The 23,886-nt window shown below is 43.6% G+C and overlaps 1 protein-coding gene across 2 annotated transcripts in view; it reads right to left on the bottom strand.

Moving 5' to 3' along the window:
• Positions 1–2,633: 2,633 nt before the first annotated feature.
• LOC134227802 (plastin-2-like) overlaps positions 2,634–23,886 on the bottom strand; it is a 185,817-nt gene continuing 164,564 nt past the window's right edge. For both annotated transcript variants that reach the window (XM_062709484.1, XM_062709488.1), the window contains exons 2-6: positions 13,076–13,975; positions 12,803–13,013; positions 12,463–12,741; positions 12,138–12,391; positions 2,634–5,009 (exon numbers count right to left, since the gene is read on the bottom strand). In XM_062709484.1, the coding sequence (XP_062565468.1) occupies positions 4,611–5,009; positions 12,138–12,391; positions 12,463–12,741; positions 12,803–13,013; positions 13,076–13,975 (2,043 nt within the window). In that variant the 3' untranslated portion in view covers positions 2,634–4,610. The remainder of the gene's footprint in view (positions 5,010–12,137; positions 12,392–12,462; positions 12,742–12,802; positions 13,014–13,075; positions 13,976–23,886) is intronic.

Consider the following 23,886-nt stretch of genomic DNA (forward strand, 5'->3'; position numbering starts at 1 on the left):
GTGATAGAGCGATCGAAAACCAGAGGAGCCAAAGTCTTAGCCCGTCAACGATACGCGGCTCTTGAGAAGGAAGTAAAACGCTCATGTCGACGGGACAAGCGAGCGTGGGCAGACTCTCTGGCCGACGAAGGAGAGAGAGCCGCCGCAACCAGGGACATTCGCCTCCTCTACGATATCTCACGACGCTTAAGCGGGGCGAAGATGAATGCAACGATGCCTGTGACAGACGCGAATGATCAGTTATTGACCGACCCAACTGACCAGCTGAAACGCTGGTTCGAGCACTTCGAACAACTTTTACAAGTGCCAGCCAGGCCATCACCACCTCGGCATGATCTGCCTAGGATCCGACGTATAACACGCGTCAATACCGAAGCTCCATCACTGCTAGAGATTCAAACAGCCATCCAAAGAATGAAATCGAATAAAGCCCCTGGGATCGATCGCATATCAGCCGAGATGCTCAAAGCTGACCCCATGACATCCGCTCAACTACTGCATCGTTTATTTCGTAATATCTGGGACACCGCAACTTTCCCGGTCGACTGGATACAAGGTATCTTAGTGAAGGTGCCCAAAAAGGGTGACCTGACTGTATGCGATAACTGGCGAGGCATTATGTTGCTGTGTACCGTTCTCAAAGTTCTGTGCAAAATTATCCTAGCCCGGATTCAGGAGAAGATCGATGCGACTCTCCGGCGGCAGCAAGCCGGATTCCGTGCCGGAAGATCCTGTTTGGACCATATTGTCACGCTCCGCATCATTCTGGAGCAGGTCAACGAATTCCAAGAGTCCCTTTACTTGGTATTCATTGACTACGAAAAAGCTTTCGACCGTCTCAATCACGAGAATATGTGGGGCGCCCTGAGACGCAAGGGGGTTCCTGAGAAAATTATCGGCCTCATCGAGGCACAGTACGAGGCCTTCTCGTGTAGAGTGCTGCACAATGGGGTCTTGGCCGAAACTATCCCGGTCGTAGCTGGTGTGAGGCAAGGATGTATTCTATCACCATTACTGTTCCTCATCGTAATCGACGAGATTCTGGTAGATGCGATTGACCGTGAACCAAACCGCGGGCTGTTATGGCAGCCTATAACCATGGAGCACCTAAATGACTTCGAATTGGCGGATGATGTTGCACTCCTCGCGCAACGGCGCTCTGATATGCAGAGAAAGCTCAACGACCTTGCCGAGCGCTCCTTTTCGGCAGGTTTAGTCATCAACGTCAACAAAACCAAATCGTTGGAGGTAAACACGGTGAGCTTCACAGTAGCCGGGCAACCAGTGGAGAATGTTGAAAGCTTCCAATATCTTGGTAGCCAAATGGCGTCAGACGGCGGTACCAAAATCGACATAGGCGCACGGATCAAGAAAGCAAGGGCTGCCTTTGCGAGTTTAAGAAATATCTGGAAAAACAGGCAGATAAGTGAACGCACCAAAATACGAATTTTCAACTCCAACGTGAAATCTGTGCTGTTATATGCTAGCGAAACATGGTGTGTATCAGTGGAGAACAATCAATGGCTGCAGGTGTTCATTAACAGATGCCTGCGGTATATAATTCGGGCCTGGTGGCCTCACACCTGGATCTCAAACAACGAGCTCCATCGTCGTTGTCACCAGAGGCCGATAGCAACAGAAATTCGGGATCGGAAGTGGGGCTGGGTCGGCCACACTCTACGTAGGGGCGGAAACGAAATCTGTAAACAAGCATTAGACTGGAACCCAGCGGGACATCGCAGCAGAGGCAGACCCAGAGGCTCATGGCGGCGAAGCCTCAATAAAGAAATAAAAGAAGTCGATCGAAATCTAACCTGGCAACAGGTTAAAGCGATAGCGCGCTCAGGATGGAGATCTTTCAAGTCGGCCCTTTGCACTACCGGAGGTGTACAGGATCCATAAGTAAGTAACCCTGAATCCGAGGCTTCCCCTTGAGATCTTAAAATCTCCCATCGGGCCGAAAATGGCCTTTCGTCGTCGGATGCGTCGTCGGAGCATGTTGTAATTTTCATACAAATTGTGTGGTTGATGCTCACCTGCGACTCGATGTTCACGCTGATATAAGTAAGATATTTTGGAATCCGTAAGATTTAGGTCTTTTACAGATTTGTTCAGGAGGTCAAAAGCGTTGCAGATCATATTTTTTCGAAACTCTTCCACTTAACGGCGCTAGTTTCTATAGGAGTTCTGAAAGTTGCCGTTTTCTTGCCCAAATTAGCGAACCCCCATTTGATGAAGCCCCAATTGACCTTTCCCTTCAAAAATGGTATCTTGTTTTATTGTCTCAGTCGATTCTCTGGCTTATTTAAGGTCAACTTCTCCGAAGAACCCATATTTTTTGAAGCCTCTAACTATTTAAAAAATCTAAAACAAAAACCGGAAAAGTGCTGCACGTGTGAACTGGCCTTTTCACCTCATGTTTGTTCAAAATCGGGCAAATAGTAGCCCAATCTTGAAAAATAGCATTGAAAATGTTCTGTAGATTGAGGAGCATTGAGAAATGAGCGTAAAAAGCGACCCAGTGTACTCGGCAGACGGAAGTTTTAGTACCGGAATTAAGACCAATAAATAGAAAAAAATCTTTGTTCTTCAAAAGAGTTATTAGGGAGTAATTCGGATAAATGTATATACTGTTGTTATTATTTACTGAATTTATTCACGGTTTAGCATGTTGCGGTAGTTAACCTATTTCATAGAGTTACGTTTGTTTTACGGTTTTAGCCAATAAACTAGCTGTTATAATGTATAATAGTTGTCTGTACTTACTACATTAGGTGCACGCCGCATCATGGCCGTCATGTGGCTTAGGTGGGCTTCACAATGCGTATAGTGCGCAGCTCAAAAACCACTCGCAGCCTACCACAATGCGTCATAAAATGCAATAAAACTTCAATTCCAAAATGCTGTTTACTGTCTTGTTAATAGCTTTTTTTTAATTATTTGTTACCGTTGGTATAATTTGCAAACGTTGTTTGTTTGTTTGTATATCTAACTGATTAGTTCAATTCGTTTAACTTGCGCTGTTAAGGTGGTGTTTAAAATGTTGTCTTTCTATTCACTTGTTGCTTAGCTATATCTTAATACGAAGGAATTCTACTTGCTAATAGGTTACACCTATAAGATAAATTTGATTTACAAACAGAGCAAAAAATTAAGGAGACGGCATTCTTCGCAACCAATGAAGAAAATATGATACGTTCTGCTAATGTGTAGATCAAAATGCACTCATCAATAGCGTAACAAAAATTGATGGCATAGAAGCAAGACAAAGAAACACGACTGTTATTACTGATTATGTTTTTGGAAATGATATTTTGATAGAGTTATAGTACGACTTTATTGCTGGGATAGCAGCAGATAATCCCGATTTGATTTAGTAGAGATGTATGATTCAATAATACATTTAATAGCATTTTGTTCTGTTCTAACGCAATTTCATGAATAGTATAGTAAGTGATCAAAGGCCAAGAGAATAAACATAGGGTGTCACAACTTTCACATACAATAGCTTGGATTTATTGTTTTGTGGCATTCGCCTGAACACAACCACACTGCCTTTCAGTATACGTTCATGCTTCATTTTTTCAAATCTCAATCAAATTCGCGATCGAAAACAAATTTATCTTAATTTTGGCACGCTGTTTGCCTAATAATTTATACGTACGTACGTAGGGAAGAAAGATGTTACAAAGCTCAAACGACAAAACTTAAATGTATAGTTATTCTGTTTCCTCAATACATTGTTAAGTGCAAAAAATCAACAAATTTACTCCTCTTCGCAAGTGGATGCAGGATTTAATTTTATTATTTTGCCGATTATTTTTAAAATATAATACATGTGTTTGATACGATAGTCAATATTTTATATATAAATACAAAGTAGATAGAAAATAAAGTTTCATCATGGTTATAAAGAACTCAAATTTGTATTTGACAAAGGTTTTCTTCTCAAGAAAACGTTTTTAACAAACTGAATTTATTGGCATTTTTCGATCAGTGTGCTCATAACAACTGAGTCAGTTAGCTTAATCTCTTGGCAAAACAAAAACTTATAAAGATAGGTGTTTCAACCTATACAATTAGGTTCCAGAACGATGAGAACGTTACTGAAACATCTTCACAACATAGCATTATTTATGTCGTTAATGTCGTCATATTATTTGTAAACAATCGATACAGATACGACAAAGCAAACTATCAAATCGCTGAATCGCTTATAAATTCTGCTCTTGTCTTTGCTGGAACACCTATCTGTATAAACCTTTGGGGCTCTCATCATCACCAACAACAATGTCGGCATCATCATCTCAAACTGACGAATGAGCGCTGTTTTGAGAAAAATACACCCTCGAACATTCCAGTCATACAACATGTAAAATGTTCAATCGTTCAATCATTTGATCAACTGAGACCCTTGTTTGGAAAGAAACAATTCGCATTGAAAATAAATTTCATCTAAAAACTAAACAATATAGTTTATGGTCCTAGCTACAAACCCGCGCCCGAGTCGGTATGAAACCCCCGCCCGCTCCCATCGTCCTTTACAAATGTATTGTGACTAATATGCGCACTACGCAAAACCCTACATACTTAGCTTCAACGCGGATGATTTAATCGGCGAACTCGTCCACAACACCTTCCACGGTCGTCGTCGTCGTCGTTTCCGTTCCGTCTTCGATTGCACCGTTTCCGTTGGTCGTGATAATAACCCCATTACTGTCACCCCCTCCGTTAGTTACCACTTCGATTGCTTTCGTCGTAACTGGTTCGACTACTTCCACCTTGGTAACCGGTTCCGGTACTGTGACCGCCGCCACCACAACCGGCGTGGCAGTCGTGCCATTTTTAACACTATCCATGTTCGGCACGTAGTCCATGGCCATCAGGCACGCGAACACGGTCATGATCATCTTCGGTTTTACCTCGGCAATGTCCTCCGGCAAGGCGTACACCCGGGCGCCGATCTTGCGCGCCATCGAGACAGCGTACTTGGCGTTTTCAAGGTTTTCCTGCGAACGAAGATAAATGGCATCGGTAAATATTTTATCACAAATAAATGCAAAAATTACACTCTTTTAGTTACATAAATAATAATCAATCAATACATTTAAAGGAAACTGCATTATCAGAAAAGATGCTATTCCTGAAGAAGTTTGTCATAGGTATTCCGTTATTCAATAAAGGTTTGGTCTTCATCTTTTGAATAGGTTTTAGATGAATGAGTTTTTATAAAACTTTCGTTGGATTCAGATTATCTGATAAACTGATACGATTGGTCTAGGTGACAATGCGTTGCTCGAGTTCCAGCGATGCTCTATAGTCCATTCGAAACGCCAATAAGATGATAATCTATTGTACCTGCTCTTTAACATCCCTTTGGAGGGTGCGGTGACATTGATAATAAAGTAAGGCTGGAGGAAAACATGATGGCCGCCGCCGAGTAAAGTGTTGAAAAAACAGAAGTTATCAGTTATCGATTATAGCCAGTGAAAAAGGACAAGTCAAATTCGAATACTTGAAAAACGGACAATTTGGATACCAGGAGACGGAAGCACATAAAAGGTTCGAAGGAGGAAAGCAACCAGATGCGGAAAAGAGGCACACAGCGGGTCGACGGAATACGCTTCGGCTGCAGTACGCAGTGGTCGAAAGAAGAAGATACGGGCAAAATTCCAACAAATTGGTATAAATATAGTAGTATATAAGCAGTCGTAAGTGTCGTATAGGAGGACAATGTCACAGATAGTTACATGAAAGAAGTACAACGATAGAGCAGGAATGGCAGGAGTCATAAAGGGCACTCAAGCGAACACGACAGGCGTGCAGAATCAAAAAAGAAAAACAGCAGAAAAACAAACGAGTCAAAGCAGTTCACCAACCTGGCAATCAGAAACAGTATACGTTGAAACAACGAACCCAGATCAAAACAGCTACAATCACCCATCAAGAGTTGGCAAAGCACTCACGACCAAAGGTATCCGAAGAATCAAGGACATACAACAAATTGGACGATTCCGCTTCAAGGTGACATTCGAAACGGCGAAGGAAGCTAGTACCCTGGTACTCTGCAAGCTGGGATTACGTATCTTTACTCCACACATCGCAAAGGAAATCATAGGACTGGCGAAGGAAGTCCCGCTAAGCTGCAGCGAGGAAGAAATCAGGGAAAACTTGTAGGCGGGCGAAGAGATAATTAGCATGGAAAGACTGAAGCGGAAAAACAACGAAGGACAGCTGGTGAACACGAGGACGATAAGGATTAAATTCAAAGAGGAGTTTTGGCGGAAACAGCAGTACTATATGGATGGCGATTTCAACTGGACCTCTACATCTTCCCGATGAAGCAGTGTCGAAACTGCTGGATGTACGGTCACAAGACAGCAGCATGCAGGAAGAAAACCAGATGTCAAAATTGCGGAAACGAACATGTGAATGAGACGGAATGCAATGGACGAGCAAGATGCCTGAACTGTGAGCACCCATCCGACGATCGAAGATGTCCGGAGAGAGCGAGACAGATGAAGGTGAACAAGGCTGTACAACGAAGGAGAATCACGCAAAAAGAAGCGATGGAGTTATATCCGAAACGAGACCCACGACACGAGAACCAGTTCGACATCCTCAGACGGTACGAAAACTTCCCGGACTTACAAGACGAGATGGAGACGATCAGCATCCGGACGAGAGGAAGAAAGACGAATGGAAACCAATGAAGAGGATATTGGAGAAGGCGCAGAGAATCAGAAACAACAGCATCAATCATCAGCAATACTTAAGACAACAGAGAGCGTAACCCACGATGCAGGGCCGAGATTGGAAAACTCACCCAGAAAATTGACGAGCTAGGGAAGAAAATTGATGTCATCGGAAAGATAATCAGATTACAGAAGTGTATGGAAGAAGAGACAGATAAACAGCCAGATCCAGTCAGTTTGGAAGTATTAATCATCAGAATCAACACCGTGCTAAAGGAAATTGTCGGAGAGTTCGGAAACAGCCGAAAAGTCGTTTGACCAGATAGACCATTTGACCAAAAATGCCATTTGACAAGAATGGATATTTGGCAGAAAGAGCCATATAGCTCAAAAACAAGCCCAGAAATGTCCTTTTAAAAAAACCATTTGGCCAAAAAGTCATTTGGCCGATTAGGTCATATGGCAAAAATGCCGTTTGGCCGAAAGGGTTGTTTTACAGAAAGGACACTTTACAGGCCAAATGGTTCTTTCTGTCAAATGACCATTCCTACCAAACGGCATTTTCGATCAAATGATCTATTCGATCCAACGATTTTTAACGGCCAAATTACCAGTTCGGCCGAATGTCCCTTTCGGCTATATGTCACTTTTGGTCAAACTGCATTTTCGGACAAACCATTCTTGACCTGATAACAGTTTCGGATGTGCGTTCAATTTGTCTTAATCGGATTTGGTTAGATGACTTTTAGCTTAAAGGGCAGTATCGACATAAAAAGTAGAGAGGTTTGAGGTTCATTTGACAAAAAGTCTATTTCGCCGTAAATGGCATGTGGTCAAACGGGTGGACATTTTTGACCATATTATCCGTTCAATAATTGGCATTTGGTCGTATGACCGTTTGGCCAAACGACATTTTCGGCCAAATGGACAATTCTGTCAAACGACTATTTCTGCCAAACAGCATTTTCGGGCTGATGAAATACTCGGCCAAACGACCTGTTAGGGAAAACGACTTTTTCGGCCAAATTACAAGTTTGGTCGTATTTTGCTTTTGGCCAATGGAATTGCCCAAGAAATTTCTAATGGATAATAAGGTACCCCGGTGCAAGTGGGACCTAAGAAACGCTAGTTCAGCAAAACTGTTATCGCATACTCAGAAAACAATATATTTCAGAACATAAACCACGTATATACATCATTATATGCTTCCGTAGTTGAAGTGTTGAACACGTCTACCATTTATTTAATTACAAAAAATATTGGTAGTGGAAGAAATAATTTTACCTGTAAGATATTTGATGGGCCTCCCTCTTATTCGGCATCAAATAAAATCGAATAAGAGGGCGGCCCAACTAAAAAATGAAAAAAGTATACTATTTTGAGTTGGTTGCTTTTGTACTTTTGTACCAAATGTTTTAGGTGGTCAAATGTCTTTATTCACTTTTCGAATGAATATTTCTCTGTTGAAAGAACAAATTATTACATAAATCAATACTTCAAAAGAAACGTTTTTATTCAGGCGATGCGCATTTAAATTTGTAATAGAACGAGATTGCCAATCTATGCCCTACGCACTTTATTTATCTAAAAATCTGTAAATCTGATGCGAAGTTTGAAAATAACAAAACACAAGACAAGGGCAAGTGAAAATTGCAGATTTTGTCTTTAATTAAAACTCATAAATCGTTTTCGATGTCACACAGTTATTCAATTGCTCAAAATATTCACTTTCCACATCAGTGATAAATTTATAATTGACAACTTTGTAGGAAATCCATTGAATAAAAATAAAAATAATGACTTTTCCCGATAGTTTAAAGTCATGATCTAGCGATAGCATTAGTATGGTGCCTCACCCCAAATAATGTTGAGTCGGGTGAATTCGTTGATTCTTTCTAGAACATTGTTATCAATAAAAACCTTCATCGATGCACCGGCAGCCATAGTACCCACTTACCCCATATTTTCACTTGCCCCGGGGTACCTTAAACTAGTCGTTAGATAACTGCAACATGTTTACGTTTAGCGTTTACGTTAGCGCGAATACCGTTCGATAACTGCAACGCATTTTAGACGTCAAACGGTTGTCAGTCGACGTCAGATGCAATAGAAGTGTAATCGAATTGCAGTAAAATTACTTGCAGTTATCGAACGTCTACTGTACCAAGAATTTCTCGTGGAAATCCAAAGAAATTCCTTAAAAAATCTGAACAATTTTCAATTAAAATCAACATTTTGAACAATCTTCCTCGAAAATTCTAAATAATTTGCCGATGAAATTCCGGAGAATTCCTCTTGAAAACTGCTCCTCTCCATGCTATGCTATAGGTACTAAACTAGCCGTCCTAATGATTCTAGACTGAGCAGGCCAACATTAAAACACCCATTCTACCAGCCGCACTCTAATACTCAACAGGAGCTTTCCGTGGATATTCCGAACATTTTTCTGTAGAAATTTGGAACAATTTCTCGTGAAAGTTCTGAAGAATTTTTTATGTCAATTCCGACGAATTTTCTGCTAAACTTCCAAAAAAATTTTCAATGGGATTTGCCAAATAAGAATCAAAAAAATTAAGAATAGTGCCACAACTAGTGCATGTGTTCCTATTATGGATTAATCAATTTTGAGGATATTAACAAATTTTATTGTGGTTTTCACAGCTGTTCTAAGGAGCAGGAAGTAAAACCTTTCGCTTGATATATAAAGTCGACCCGCATGCCTTTCACTTATTTTTTAAGTTGTTATTATGCATAGCGACGATTGGTGCACCCACCATAACTATAATTTATTACACCCTAACTAATCCTAACTAATATTTCTTATTGCAAGGGGAAGAAAGAAGCAGAAAAAATGAATATGACACGGACAAAGGTGAAAATTTTAAGTAGTATGCCTAAGAAATTCAGCTGAAATATCTTTTGTTAAATAAGCTCCACCAACACATCTGATGCAACTTAAAGCGAGTGAAAAATATTGCTATTCCAAATTATGTATAGTCAAGTACTTAACTTGGTTTAATTTGAACAGGATGCAATAGTGTCGGAATCGATTATAAGCTCGAGACATTCATTAATAGTGATACTATTAAATCCAATTATTTACAGACGAGACACCTTCTAATAGTCCAAGTGCATAAAAAATAACGAACAGCCTTTCAGCCACGTAATAGGATTTTAAAACACGGAGTCTCTAAAAAAATTGTATCTCAAAAATACCAACCACGCGAAAGTATTTACTCCCCTTTTATAGAAATTTTGGATAATAGCCAATTTGACCCTCCCAAAAATGTATGGAAAAATGACCGCCGCTACATTTTATAATCAGATTTATGTGATATTTTTTTGAGACAAAGACGCCACTAAATAAACGTCCTAAGGTTGTAACCAATATTGAAAAAATCGAAAAAATTAGATAAAGATGCATATTCAAAATTTATTGATGTCATCTTCAAACTTTCGGCGTAACGGGACTATTTGAGACGGACATCTAACAGAACTATGTTCAAAAAATGCACATTAGAGAATAACAAGCTTTTTATGTACGTATAATAGATTGAAGAAGAAAGAGAAGCATATTGAAATTAATTAAAAGAAACCTAGAAAACAATAATTTATCTGCCATCTAACATTTTAAATGTAGGATATCTGTTCCATTATTATTAACATGCTCCGATATCAATAACATTCGCAAAACAGGCCATTTAGGCTCAATTTATGTCTTGTTTTGTTGTTATCCGTCGTGCTCACTGCTGAAAAAATCACAAAAATGAGAAATAAAACAATTTGCGCACCAATTCTATGTTTTCGAATGGTATTGATTTGGGTAGGGTAAGACGGGTAAGACACCCAGAAATCACCCTCACCCAGCTTTCGCCCACTAATTTTAAAATCTTCATTTTTCGAAAACTAGTTGTTGGAAACAGTTCAAGTTTCATTATAATTGTTTGATAATTGTATGGAAAAAGTAGAACTTCAACTGTTTCCAGCAACTAGTTTTCGAGAAATGAAGATTTTAAAATTGGTGGGCAAGATGATTTCTGGATGGCTTACCTTACATGGTATGGATTCAAGGAGCAATTCCCCTATTCATCCTATGATGTACGCTCAATTTTGTAAATAATTTTACTAACAAAGCATTTGCGATTCAATTTTTCAATTGCACAGACCATAAATTAGAGGCAAAGGTGATAGTGTCGTTAGTATATACGGCAGGCATGAAGATAAAGTGGTAGCTTTATTATTATTACCCACTGAAACGGGCATAATCAATCAAAATCCATACAAACAACTTTGATTGAAAATTCATGAATTTGCGTCATTTTAAGCTGGGAGAAGCAATTTCAACATAATCTAAATGATCGGTTATTAAGGAAGGATCAAAATCTATAAAATCATTCTACTAAAATTAATAGTCTTCTTACGAACAGACTTCTTCTATACCAGCATACTGATCAAAATAATGGAATAAACTATGTAATAAGATCCAATTATTATCAAAACGGAGCAATAATTATTGGCCAGCATTCTTGTTCATATTTTCCAACTGGAATGAACAAAAATAGAACAAGAATAAAAATAGAATCAAACGCACCAATGCGAGACAAATTTAGAATCCAGCATGTTCCTCATCGATTCATCACCATCGTATACGTATGCCTGCACGATGCTAAGGAAAGAAAATTCTTCTTTGCCGATTTGAACAAATGGCTATAAATAACCACACGAATGCGATACAAAACGAAGAGAAGTGAGAGTGCGAACAACCCCAATAAATCGCTTCTCACTGGTTCTCACTCTTCTCACATGTTGGTGAGTGCCTGTGGCATCAACACACGTTCAAAGCATCCCACTCAACAGCGAAGAGTGTGACTCATGCAATTTATGGAGCGAATGCAGGCAGTATTATTCCGCCAAATTTATTGATCTGTTGGGTTCGTTCAATACAATGTCTTTGATCCTATATATCCTAGGGAACTGCACAGAACAAAATTCGCAGAAGTTGAGAAACTTTAAAATATTGTCTTTTGTTATCACCGTCACCTATCCCTATGTATAGCAAAAGCTCCTCCCAACACGACACGTGATTATTTCTGCAAACTACTGCACCGTGACACGGCAAATATGATTTCCGCGCCAACGTTTTCGTCACTAATTTGTGATGTATAACAGAGAGCGATTTATTCTTCTATTGTGTGGCCTATTATTGAAAAATAAACTAATGCGTTTGGTAGGTTTTGTCTATTAATTGCAATGCGGACGATATCATTTGGATTTGTGTCGTTTTTTGATTGCGTTCATGCGAGCTTACTTTTGAAAAAAATACAAAACGTTCGAAATAAATGTCAAAATCCGATGATATTTAATAGAATGTATTTATACTTTAACATGACTAACACCCCTTTCAATCAGGTCAAGTAAGAAGAATAAAAATTGCCAACTCACCTCCGCATTTCCGCCTTCCTTGACGTTATCGTAGTTGATGCTGCCCGGCTTGATGGAATCGATAAGGTCAATAACGACCTTGCCGTCCGCAATCGAAGAGTCCTGGAAGTTTCGCAGACTCGTGCTCTTGCCGGCGTTTTTCAACTTGGTGTTCACCCACTGGACGATTTCCCGCTCGATGATCGGATTGCCGGTGTTGGCCAGGCGTGATAGGATGGACAGAGTGTATGCTCGCATCAATTGCCAGATGAGTGCTAAAATTGAAAGCAACGGGTTTACTTTTAATTATTGTTCTCGAAAAAGGAACTTAAAAATATTGTCTTACCAAGTGTCAGAGTGGCATTTCCGTCGCTCAAATCCTGTCCGGCAATACCGACCAGCGAGAATTTAAGCTGTTTGCCCAACTCTACCGCGTAGTTGCAGTTTTCCAGCTTTTCCATAAATTTGCGCAGCGGGGTAAACTTCTGGTGCACCTTTTTCCAGTTGACAATACCGGGTTGAATGATGTCGAACAGTTGGAAGATGATGAGCCCGTCGGCTAGGTCTGAGTAGAGCCAGTTTACATGCGGTTTCACACCCATGGAGTTCATCCAGTTACGGTAGGCTGAAGTTAGATGAAGAATAAATGAGCACTTTGAATGCAACTATTGAGATAGTGAACTTACTCTTCTCCTCGCGGGTTTCTTCGATGGATTCTAGGCCTTCGATTTCATCCGGCTGATCCAGACCGGGGTGGTTATTGAACAAATTAGCGACAAACGCCAAGTTCAGCTTGTAGACACCATTAACAACATCTTGTGGTGTTACGAACGATCGACAGTTCAGTTTGGCTGCCTGTTGCAACATCACTTCTGCACGATTTAAAGTATTGTGCTCCTGGAAATAAATACGATTCATCATTATTCATTTTAAAACAAACAACAAAACGGAGCACTTACCCTGAGTGCTTCCAGCGTGACTCCGGCATCTTTGGGACCTATCTGATTCAACAGATAGCTGTAAACCTCCGAATCGGAGATGTCACTCTGGAAGTTGGTACAACGTCGAGCGATACCAGCTCGCTCGAGGTGATGGTTGACCCACCGAAGGAGAATGGCTTCTGGGGAGAGCTTCATGAGATCTTCCAAGCGTTCGCCATCCGCCAACAGGGTGGCCAGCCCCGGACAACTGTCTAATGTAATATGGCTGAATAGACCGATGCGGATGATTTGCCAGAGCAGGCCCAACACAAGATGAGGTTTGCCCTTCGCCAGGTCGTGTGCGTCAATATTGACAATGTTACATCCGATGGCCTGTGACGACACCAGGGCCAACGTTAGATTTTCGAATTTGGTGTATACAGTGAGGTTCTTCTTGTTGATGGCTCGCTCGTCGATAGTGTCCGGGCACGAGTGGTTGATAATTTTGCACAGTAGGATACCATCTTTGATTTTGTCGTAAAGCTGCTTACCCTCCGGATCCAGCGGGAGCAAGTGCTTTAAATCCTGATCGTAGCCCAGGTTGGAGTTGATCCAATCGCTGAAGGCCAACTGTTCTTCGATGCGCACCGAATGTGTCGTACCGGCGGCCGACGAGTCCGACATACCGCCAAGGGTTTCCAGGTTTTCTTTTTTCGATACAGCCGTTTTGAAAGTGCTCGCCACATCCTTGGCTTTGAGGTCCATGCACAGGGCTTCAAACTCGTCGTAGGAGAGCTTGCCGACATTGTGTGAGCGTTGTTTGTTGCTGTACTCGTCGATCATTAACCGGACCTGGTAGCCGGGCAGTTTGAAACCAACCTGGTCGAGGGCGTCTTTCAGTTCCTTTAGTTCGATGAAGCCGTCTTTGTTTGTGTCGATCTATTGGAAAACGGGAAAGAAAAAATATACCATATTAGTTAAACTTGTATTTGATTGGTTGAGTATGCATAAATCAAATTAGTGGGAAATGGCTGGATGTCTTATGAATAGTTGAGCAAAGTTTTATCTCAACCCTTTTATTAGTATGAAACATGCCTGTATTCTCGCACAAAATAAATTTCACATTACTCTTCGTTTCATAATGAAAAACTCCACAGAGCGATGTTGTTAAATTCTAATCATTGCTAATTTTTTTTCCGATTTACCAAATCATGCAAAAAAAAATCTGCTTTGCGGTTCAAAATTTACTTAATTTTGCGCTCATTCAAAATGTTGGGTGAGATTTATTGATTATCAAACCACGGACTGCTCTGGTAGCCTATTACTATGGAGCATTTGAACGACTTTGATTTGGCTGACGATGTGCGGAGTTAGGTCGGCCGGACGCTTGTCAATGGCAGATCTCACAACAAGATCAAATCGTAGGATGTCAACAGGTGAAACCCCTTCAAATTTACGGTAGGCGGGCCAGAAACGAAGAAGGTCAAACACATGCAATTCTGTTAGCGTCGGACGGCGGAACTAAGATCGACATGAAGCAGGCTAGAGCGCGGTCAACGCACGAAGAATTAAACAAATTCGACTCTAACGTGAAATCTATGAATTTGTTCACGAGAAGAGTAAATAAGCAAGCGCTGGATTGGAAACCGGCAGGACATCACAGCAGAAGTATGCCCAAGGGCTCGTGGCGACAAATAAATAGAGGTGCCTTGTTGTAGCCCTAATTATGAGGTAAATTTCTCCCATTATAAATTGGACATAATTTGTCCAATTAAGTGTTTCCCCTTTTTTTAATTTGCATGCTACCGCGGAGAAAATGATTGAGTCACAAATTCTGTTAAATAGACATCGTTTTTCTATGGTCAATGGGAAAATTGACTACCGTCGGATGGAATTTTTTTTCTAAATCGAAGGATACTCGCGTTGCCATCTGATTAAATATATAGTAACATCAGCTACTAACGTCTACGTCTGCTGGAACACTCCCTCGAGTTACTGGACATCATTCTCGATAATACCGGAACAGCTGTTGAAGATTTCTTGCAGACGTAGTCGACGTGGCTACCGAAGATCAGCTTATCGTCAATCATCACCTCCAAAGGCTTCAAGTACCGCTTAGAATGGATCGTGCAGTTATCCATGCAAATCCCTGCCTCTTCTACCATCTTGCTCACCATAAGACAGAGTGGTTGACAACGACTCCTCTCCCCTGTCTTATGATGAGCTAGGACTCATCCATTCATCCACTATGGTGATCATGTGGCTATTTGCACGACAGGAAGTACCCGATTCAAGAGGTGGTAGTGGCACACTCCTCTGTTGAGGGTGTCGCGATAGCCGAGATCAATGGTGTGTTCTATTGATGGCCTTTAGAACAGTGAGTCGTAAGGCGGTCGTCATAGCAGTAGATTTTAACGCTTGGGCAGTGGAGTGGGGCAGCCGCTGCACCAATCGAGTCATGGATTGACAACGTTTGTCAGTCCCGGTCTGGGACCAGACTTAGACTGATGGATGAAGGTTACACCCATCGTGATCATCTAGTAATTCGCTTTAAGATCAACTATGGCGTGCAACATCCGAGGTCCGGGGATCCCTGTCAGGTCCTTGGGTGACAGCGAAGTTATAACCGCCGCCCTGAGACTGGAAGCCAACACTGAAGGTATAAGCGAGGATGCGTTGGTAGCTGTCCTATCACGCGTGGGCAACGCACGCCACCATGCCGAGGAAAGCCCTGTCGAGAAATGGTAGACGCCCGGTATGCTGGTGGAGTGCCGAGATTGTGGCCCTTCGATCAACCTGCCTCAAGGCTAGACGAAGGATGCAACGTACCCACACCGAGGATGAAAGAGCGAACCGCCGTGAAGTGTTTCGAGCTACGAAACTGACCATCAAGAGCAGCAAGAGAACGTGCTTCGACAACCTATGTGGAGGAGCCACCGCGAATCCTACAGGATATTGATGGCCAAGACCAAAGGGAGCTCTTCTCAATCCCCTAACGGTTTCGAGGATTATTAAGGTAGTCCCTGACCTCCTGCACCGCACCGCACCGTGTTGTTGCTTGAGGCCGGGAAGACGCCGGGCGACCAATCTGTCTTATAGACACGACCGGCAAGTTGTTAAAGAGGGTCATCCTCAACAGGCAATCAGTTCGGTTTTCGCAAGTGTAAGTTCACGTTGGACGCTATCACTTCGGTGGTAAAGACCGCCGATATAGCGATCCGACAGAAAAGGCGAGGTATTCAAGACTGTGCATTAGTGATGCACGCTGTGCACTTGATGTGAATAACGCATCCAATAGCGCAAGCTGGGATGCCTTCGCGCTCTCGTTACAAGCCGGTGGGCTTGTACCGGTTTTTGGAAAGCTATATACCATACGAGACCGATGCCGGCCAGAGAAGCGTTCTTATTACCGCAGGCGTTCCGCAAAGTTTGTTAATTTTTGTATACGAACATAAAGATGATTGCGGAATCAACATGAAATAGTTACCAAATTAAAATGATACACGTTCTTTCTTGGTGCCTGAGAGAGATGGCTAGGTGGTGCCCACTACGGGATATGACGAGGTTTCATATGAGATTTTGGTCCATCAGCCTAAACCCGGAAATATATTTTCATAGCGTATTGCGCATTTCGTCTACAGGAAATTAGTTTGCTGTATTTATAACTGAGCTGTCGTGAAGGATTCTTATCCTGTTTGGGAACCTCGATAGAAACGATCCCTGCGGCATCAATATTTCGATGTCTGTGCATGGAACCCTTCACTACATAAACATTTAATTGCTTATTTATAGGCTGTCGACTTCGATTCTAGACGCAGAACATTCACAGTGTCACATTACATTACCGTAACAAGTTCAATACTGGGGCCCGGTATTATGGAACCAAAGCGGAGTTTGAAGCTCCTTGGGGTCGTAATAAACAACTAGCTGACCTTCAAGACCATGCTGAGGGTGGCTGGATTAGATGCCCGGCGCCGGTCTAGGCAATTTTCGGATTGGAAATTGTCTCGACTTCCCTGGGCATAACAGTATCATCGTGTTAGCCTCGTGACGAATGCAAAAATGGTAACCTGGCTTAGAAACCTCGCAGTTTATAACTGTGGAAGTGCTTAAGGTCACTCCTGACGGAATCCAAGCTTCAAAATGCTCGCGTTTTCGGAGGCACACCACTCGATACGGAAGCAACGCACAACTGTCATTTTTATTTTTTCACGCATGCTGCGACGCAGCAAAGCAAAATCAACAAAAATGACAGTTGTGCACCACCTCTGTATCGAGCGGTGTGCCCCCGAAAATGCGAGCACTTTGAAACTTGGATTCCGTCAGGAGTGACCTTAATGAACACTAAGCCACAGACAAACAGACATAACACTCGTCAAATTTCCATCGTTCAATGGTTTACTGGTCAATTCAAATAATCATTAGTTGGCTAATCGATCACTCGTGGCGCGCGCGTCATATTTGCTCTAGTTTGACGTTTGCTCACTACTGCCATCTGGTTCGTGATTTGCCCAACTAACTGAAATCAACAGATGTCGTTAGTGTTTGAACGACGATGAATTTGATGAGTAAATGTTCTATGTGTTATGTCTGTTTGTCTGTGACTAAGCTGCGAGGCGGCTCTGTCCCAGTGTGGGGGTGTAATGCCAATAAGAAGAAGAAGAAGAAGCTGACCGTCGGCACCCATGTCGAATACGCGTGCAATAGGGCTTCGCCTGCTGTTGCGGCATTATGGAAGATGATGCCCAACAGTTCTACGGTATGCAGCCTACGTGATTGCTAGCATGATGCCAGTCGATCTGGTCATCCGGGAACACAATTCTTACCCAATTCATGTCAGGCCATGGCTGCTTCCGGCAGTACCTTCACAGGTTTGGGCATGCGGCCCCCCTGACTGCATAAATATTGTTATTTTATTTATTTATTTATTTATTTATTTATTTATTAACAATTACCATATAGCAACATAAATAATCACATATTGATTGTTTGGGCTCGCCCCCCCTGTGTACACCAGTGGTTTTGCCTGCGATCTCCAACAGCAGCCAGACCGCTTTTAATCTGCAGAGGATCTATCGCCCGGTGAGCAATCGACGTTGTTCTGCTTGTGCTCTGCCGGCGAAGCCTAATCATTTCCAAGGCGACAAGGATGGGACGGAGAGGCAAACAATGCTTTACGCTGTTGGACGATCGTTGCTGCTGTGCCTTCTTTGTATGATGATAGCAGCTGACCAGCCGACGGGTGCTTAGAGATGCCATAGTGGACAACAGAGCAACCGACGGAGATAAGCTCTCACTGTCACTGTCACTGGACGATGCCGTAAGTGATACCTTCAACAGAGAACGGAGGAAGGTTGGATTGATCTGTTGAAGATATCAGTGACCGCACTACAAACAAAATCGGAACGGTTGGTTGATTTACCTCCAAATTGAAATATCATTAAGTTTAAGTTAAGTAGTTGAATATAGTTTTTTTTTTCATCAATAAACGGTCGGTGTATAAAGTGTTTCTGAACGGAAGAATTGTGCCCTGAGATAATCCTTATCTGCGGGTGGTTTAAGGAGTGAACGGTGGCAAAAAAAGAAGGGTTTTCGCTGACATTGCCCGGGTGGGATTATTGTTCGCGCTGAATGGTGGCTGTTTGACCCAGTGGTGGGATTTATTTGGGTGTCGTTTGGGAGGCAAATTAATTGTGCGCTTACGGAGCCTAGGCTAGACGTAGGAACTTCCTAGCCAGAATCGGAGGTGGGTTCCGGAGTGGACATATGGTCCTTCGAACCGGATAAACGGAACCAGCATATTTACGAAATCAAGCGATAAAAATCTCCGCCATTGGGAGGGCAAAGTGATCTTCTGTATTGTCATCACGGGACAACAGCGAATCGCCATCACGATCGGCGAAGAATACCCAGCAAGGATAAAAGGACTAAAGGATAGTTATTGTCTTCGCGCCAAGTCGAGCCCTGTTGGATTCCAATTGGAATCGGGGTGGATACAGCCTGCCTGGAACGGTTTGGAGGACAACACTAAGTTAGCACAACCTGCTACTTTTCCAGGTAATTAATTAGGATACTTAGTGTATGTCTTGCCGTAGCTAGGCCTTCTATAAACTAACACCGACTTTCAATCCATTGCTGCACGGCACGTCGCCATTACGGAGACGTAGTCAGGCTCATCAACAGGGGTTGATTGGATTTTCGACCAAGCTGGAGCTAGCTGGATTACTCTGCCGGACCCCGAGAATTTCGTTGGTGCAGCTTTCGGGTGGACTCAAGCAAGGAGGCAGTGACGTGGTTCGTCTTCCAGGTTAGTGAACACATAGTGTATGTCTTCCGAAGCGAGGACATTGGATACTCCACGTTTTAAATAAAATTATCCTCCTTGGCTTTCATCACACTACCTTCACGATTTACACACTGACTGCTACTGTTGATATCGAGGCTATCACAATCGAGCCTTATTTGAATTGAACGTTTTGGATTTGGATACGTTCGACTATAATTTGATACGGGCATTTGGTACGCCGTTGTTTTCTCTGGGTGAGTTGCACGGTATATGTCCCGTCGAAGCATTTATTTGGTTTACTACACACATTATTCCTCCTCTTCACGTCATTCGATACATACTTCTTATACTTGGACCAAATCTTGAGCCGTCAAGCCAGCGATTTGGAATTTGAACTTCGGGTTTTACGTTATTGCTGCTCCAGTGACGCTGTTCACTCGGTCAGGTGAGTTGAACAGTATATGTGCAGCCGAAGTGAAGACGTTTAGGATACTACAGCCTCATTTCTCCTCTCTCTTCAACCGATCAACTACCGCTCGACTGCTGCCATGTCGAGGAGCCAAGCTGCGACGTATAAGGTGCTGGTAGCCAAGCTGACGGAGGTGCAGCAATCTTTCAACGATATTTGGGGCTTCGTTGAAGATTTTCCTGAGGATGCCTCACTCAACCAAGTCACGGTTCGTTTAGAAAGGCTAGACGAATTGCGTGAGAAGTTCTCCGAGTACCTTATCGAGGTCCAAACACGATAACCACGACGATAAGGCGAACCCTTTAACAAAGGAGAGGCAGGAGTTCAACGGACGCTTCTACCAAGCGAAAGCGTTTTTGTTGGACCAGGTCAAGCTGAAGCAAGAGCCAGTGGACTTGAATCAGACCAATGCGACTGGTGTTGGAAACCTTGATCATGTCAGGTTACCGCAGATCAAGCTCCAAACTTTTGGTGGAAACGTGGAGGAGTGGCTTAGCTTCCGCGATCTCTTTTCTTCCTTGATCCATGGCAAGGCGGATCTCCCTGAGGTAGAAAAGTTCTACTATCTCAAGGGGTGTCTACAAGGGGCACCGAAGAACTTGATCGATTCTCTCCCGATCACCAGTGCTAATTACAAGATCGCTTGGGATCTCCTACTCAAGCGGTATGACAACAGCAAGCATCTGAAGAAGCTCCAAGTGCAAGCGCTGTTCAAGCTTCCGTGTTTGACGAAGGAGTCCTCGTCAGATCTGCACACACTCGTCGACGGCTTCGAGAGAATAGTGCAGACCTTGGACAACATTGTTCAGCCCGCGGATTATCGAGATTTGCTGTTGGTCAACATGCTTACTACACGCTTGGATCCGGTCACGCGGCGGGGATGGGAGGAGTTTTCGTCCACCAAACAACAAGACACGGTGGAAGAGTTGAGCGATTACCTTCAGCGGCGCATTCGTATGCTGGAATCTCTTCCAGCGAAGGCAGCAGAATCAAGAGGCGCTATTCAGTGGCAGCAATCTAGTAAATCCAAGGCTTCCAACATCAAGAGTAGCTTCAGCACTACTCAGACTGTGGGAGGACGATGTGTAGTATGCGGCGCCAGTCACTTGCTGTTCCAATGCAGCGTTTTTCAAGGGATGCCGCAGTTTGAAAGGGAAGGGGTGCTCAGAAGCCACTCGCTGTGCCGCAATTGCTTCAAACCTGGGCACCACGCAAAGGAGTGCCAGTCTAAATTCTCATGTCGTTTCTGCCAAAACCGCCATCATTCGCTGGTGTGCTTTAGGCCTGGTAGGGAGAGTTCATCAAGCCAATGGTGATTACAAAGCCTACGAAATCCACCGCTTCAAGAGAAGTTCGCGATTCCACGGAGCCATCTACTTCACGTGGCAGTTCAAGTGTCAACCCTAGTGTACTCGATCCCCAAGTGTCCAACATGGCGGCTGCAGACACGGTTGTGGGACATGGATCTACTCGACAGGCAAAGGTATTGCTGGCGACTGCTGTCGTGATCGTCGAGGACAACAATGGACATCGTTATCCAGCTCGCGCTCTTCTAGACTCTGGATCGGAGAGCAACTTTGTGACTGAAAGCCTCAGTCAACGGATGAAGGTCAGACGCAGCAAGGTAGATGTCAAGATTCATGGGATTGGCCAGGCAGTTACCAAGGTTAGGCAGCAGCTTGAGGCCACCGTTCGATCGAGGCTGACGGAATTCTCTCAGCGCATGAGTTTCCTCGTTCTACCTAAGGTAACCGTCAACCTACCGACTTCATCGATCAACATTGAGGAGTGGAACGTCCCAGATGGAGTCGAATTGGCCGATCCATCGTTCAATGTGTCCATGGGTGTAGACATGGTTCTGGGAATCGAATCATTTTTCAATTTCTTCAGAAGCGGGCGGCAGATTTCATTGGGAGATCGACTGCCGGCCCTTAATGAGTCCGTTTTCGGTTGGGTCGTTTGTGGAGGAGCATCGGTTTCCAACCAATCGCTGAACATCAGCTGCAACGTGTCGGCTTCAGAAGGTCTTGAAGAATTAGTAGCCCGATTTTGGTCCTGCGAGGAGGTCGGAGTTACCGAAAACTATTCGCCACACGAAGCGCGTTGCGAGGAGCACTTTGTTCGAACGGTCCGACGTGGGGAGGACGGCCGTTATACCGTTTCGTTGCCGAAGGATGAAGACATTTTGGGTCGAATTGGCGAGTCAAGGGGCATTGCAGTTCGTCGTCTTCAAAGCACGGAGCGCAGGTTAGCGAAGGATGCAGAGCTCCGTGGCCAATACCGCTCTTTCATGGAGGAGTATCTTCAACTCGGCCACATGACCAAGGTCGAGATAGCTCAAATTCAACCGAAACGCTGCTATCTACCACACCATCCAGTAGTTAAGCAAGCCAGCACTACAACCAAGGTTCGTGTTGTGTTCAATGCTTCAAGCGAAACGTCGACTAGGGTGACGTTGAATGATGCACTGCTAGTGGGACCCATCATACAAGACGATCTACGATCGATTATCATGCGGAGTCGGACAAAACAGGTGATGCTTGTGGCGGACGTCGAAAAAATGTTTCGACAAGTCCTGGTTTGTGAGGAAGACAGACCCTTGCAATCCATTTTGTGGCGCTCATCACCGGAAGAGGAAATCAGCGCGTTTCAGCTGAATACTGTCACGTACGGCACGAAACCAGCACCCTTTTTGGCTACAAGGGTTTTGAAGCAGCTCTCAGACGACGAGGAAGAAGGGTTTCCGCTCGCTGCCCAGGCAGTACGGGAGGACACGTACATGGATGACGTGATAACTGGCACAAACGAGGTGGACGAAGCGGTGGAGTTGAGGAAGCAGCTACAAGGTTTAATGGAGTCTGGAGGATTCAAGCTCCGGAAGTGGGCGTCCAATCATCTGCAGGCGCTGCATGGAGTTTCAGATGTAGATTTAGCATTGCCGTCTACGGAGATTTGTCTTGATCCAGATCCGTCGGTAAAAACGCTTGGCCTAACTTGGATGCCGGGTACTGATACTCTACGATTCCAATTCAATGTTCCACCGTTAGATGAAGCAGAAACTCTGACCAAGCGCAAGGTTCTGTCTATTATCGCGACCCTTTTCGATCCGCTAGGACTCATCGGTGCTGCCATAACGGCGTATAAAGGTGTTTATGCAGATGTTGTGGACTCTGAAGAACGAAGATCAAGAACGCTTAGATTGGGATCAGCAGCTTCCCAAAACGGTGGGTGAGACGTGGCGATTGTTTCATCAACAACTTCCAATACTCAACCAGATCCGGATCAACAGATGCGTCATTATCCCGGAGGCAACACGGATAGAACTCCATTGTTTTTCGGACGCATCGGAGAAGGCATATGGAGGTTGTATCTACGTTCGGAGTGAGGATTCTCATGGCACGGTGGTAGTGCACCTGTTCGCGTCAAAATCGAAGGTAGCACCGTTGAAGAGCCAGACCATCCCGAGGTTGGAGTTGTGTGGTGCACTATTGACTGCGGAGATGTATGACAAGGTGAAGAAGGCCATGAGACTCCCATTGCCTGCACATTTCTGGACAGACTCTACTTGTGTGCAACGGTGGATAGCAGCTACGCCATCTACCTGGAGCCCATATGTTGGAAACAGGTGCGCAAAAATTCAACGGTTAACGGAAGGTTTCCAGTGGCGCCATGTTCAGGTGTTCAAAACCCTGCGGATCTTATCTCCAGAGGAATCACACCAGAAAACATTGCTGAGAATAGTTTCTGGTGGCATGGTCCTGGTTGGCTGTTAGAAGGACAAGAAAAATGGCCTCAGCCACCAGCGCTTCAGGAAGCAGAAGAGGTCGAAGTAGAGAAACGCCGTACCGTAACGGCAGCCATGACAACAAGCGAAGATACATTCATCGATGAGTACGTTGCCAAGTTTTCGAACTATTCTAAATTGATTCGGAGTACTGCTGTATGGCAACGTTTGATCAAGTTGCTCAAGATGCCGAAGGAGCATAGGAAAGGTGGATTTTTCACCACGGAGGAGCTCAGTAAAGCCGAACACACCATCGTTCGGCTAGTCCAGAAAGCTACGCTGTCCGATGAATGGAAGGCTTTATCGGAAGG

Source organism: Armigeres subalbatus, chromosome 1 (assembly GCF_024139115.2).
Source record: "Armigeres subalbatus isolate Guangzhou_Male chromosome 1, GZ_Asu_2, whole genome shotgun sequence".
In the NCBI taxonomy this organism is placed as follows: domain Eukaryota; kingdom Metazoa; phylum Arthropoda; class Insecta; order Diptera; family Culicidae; genus Armigeres; species Armigeres subalbatus.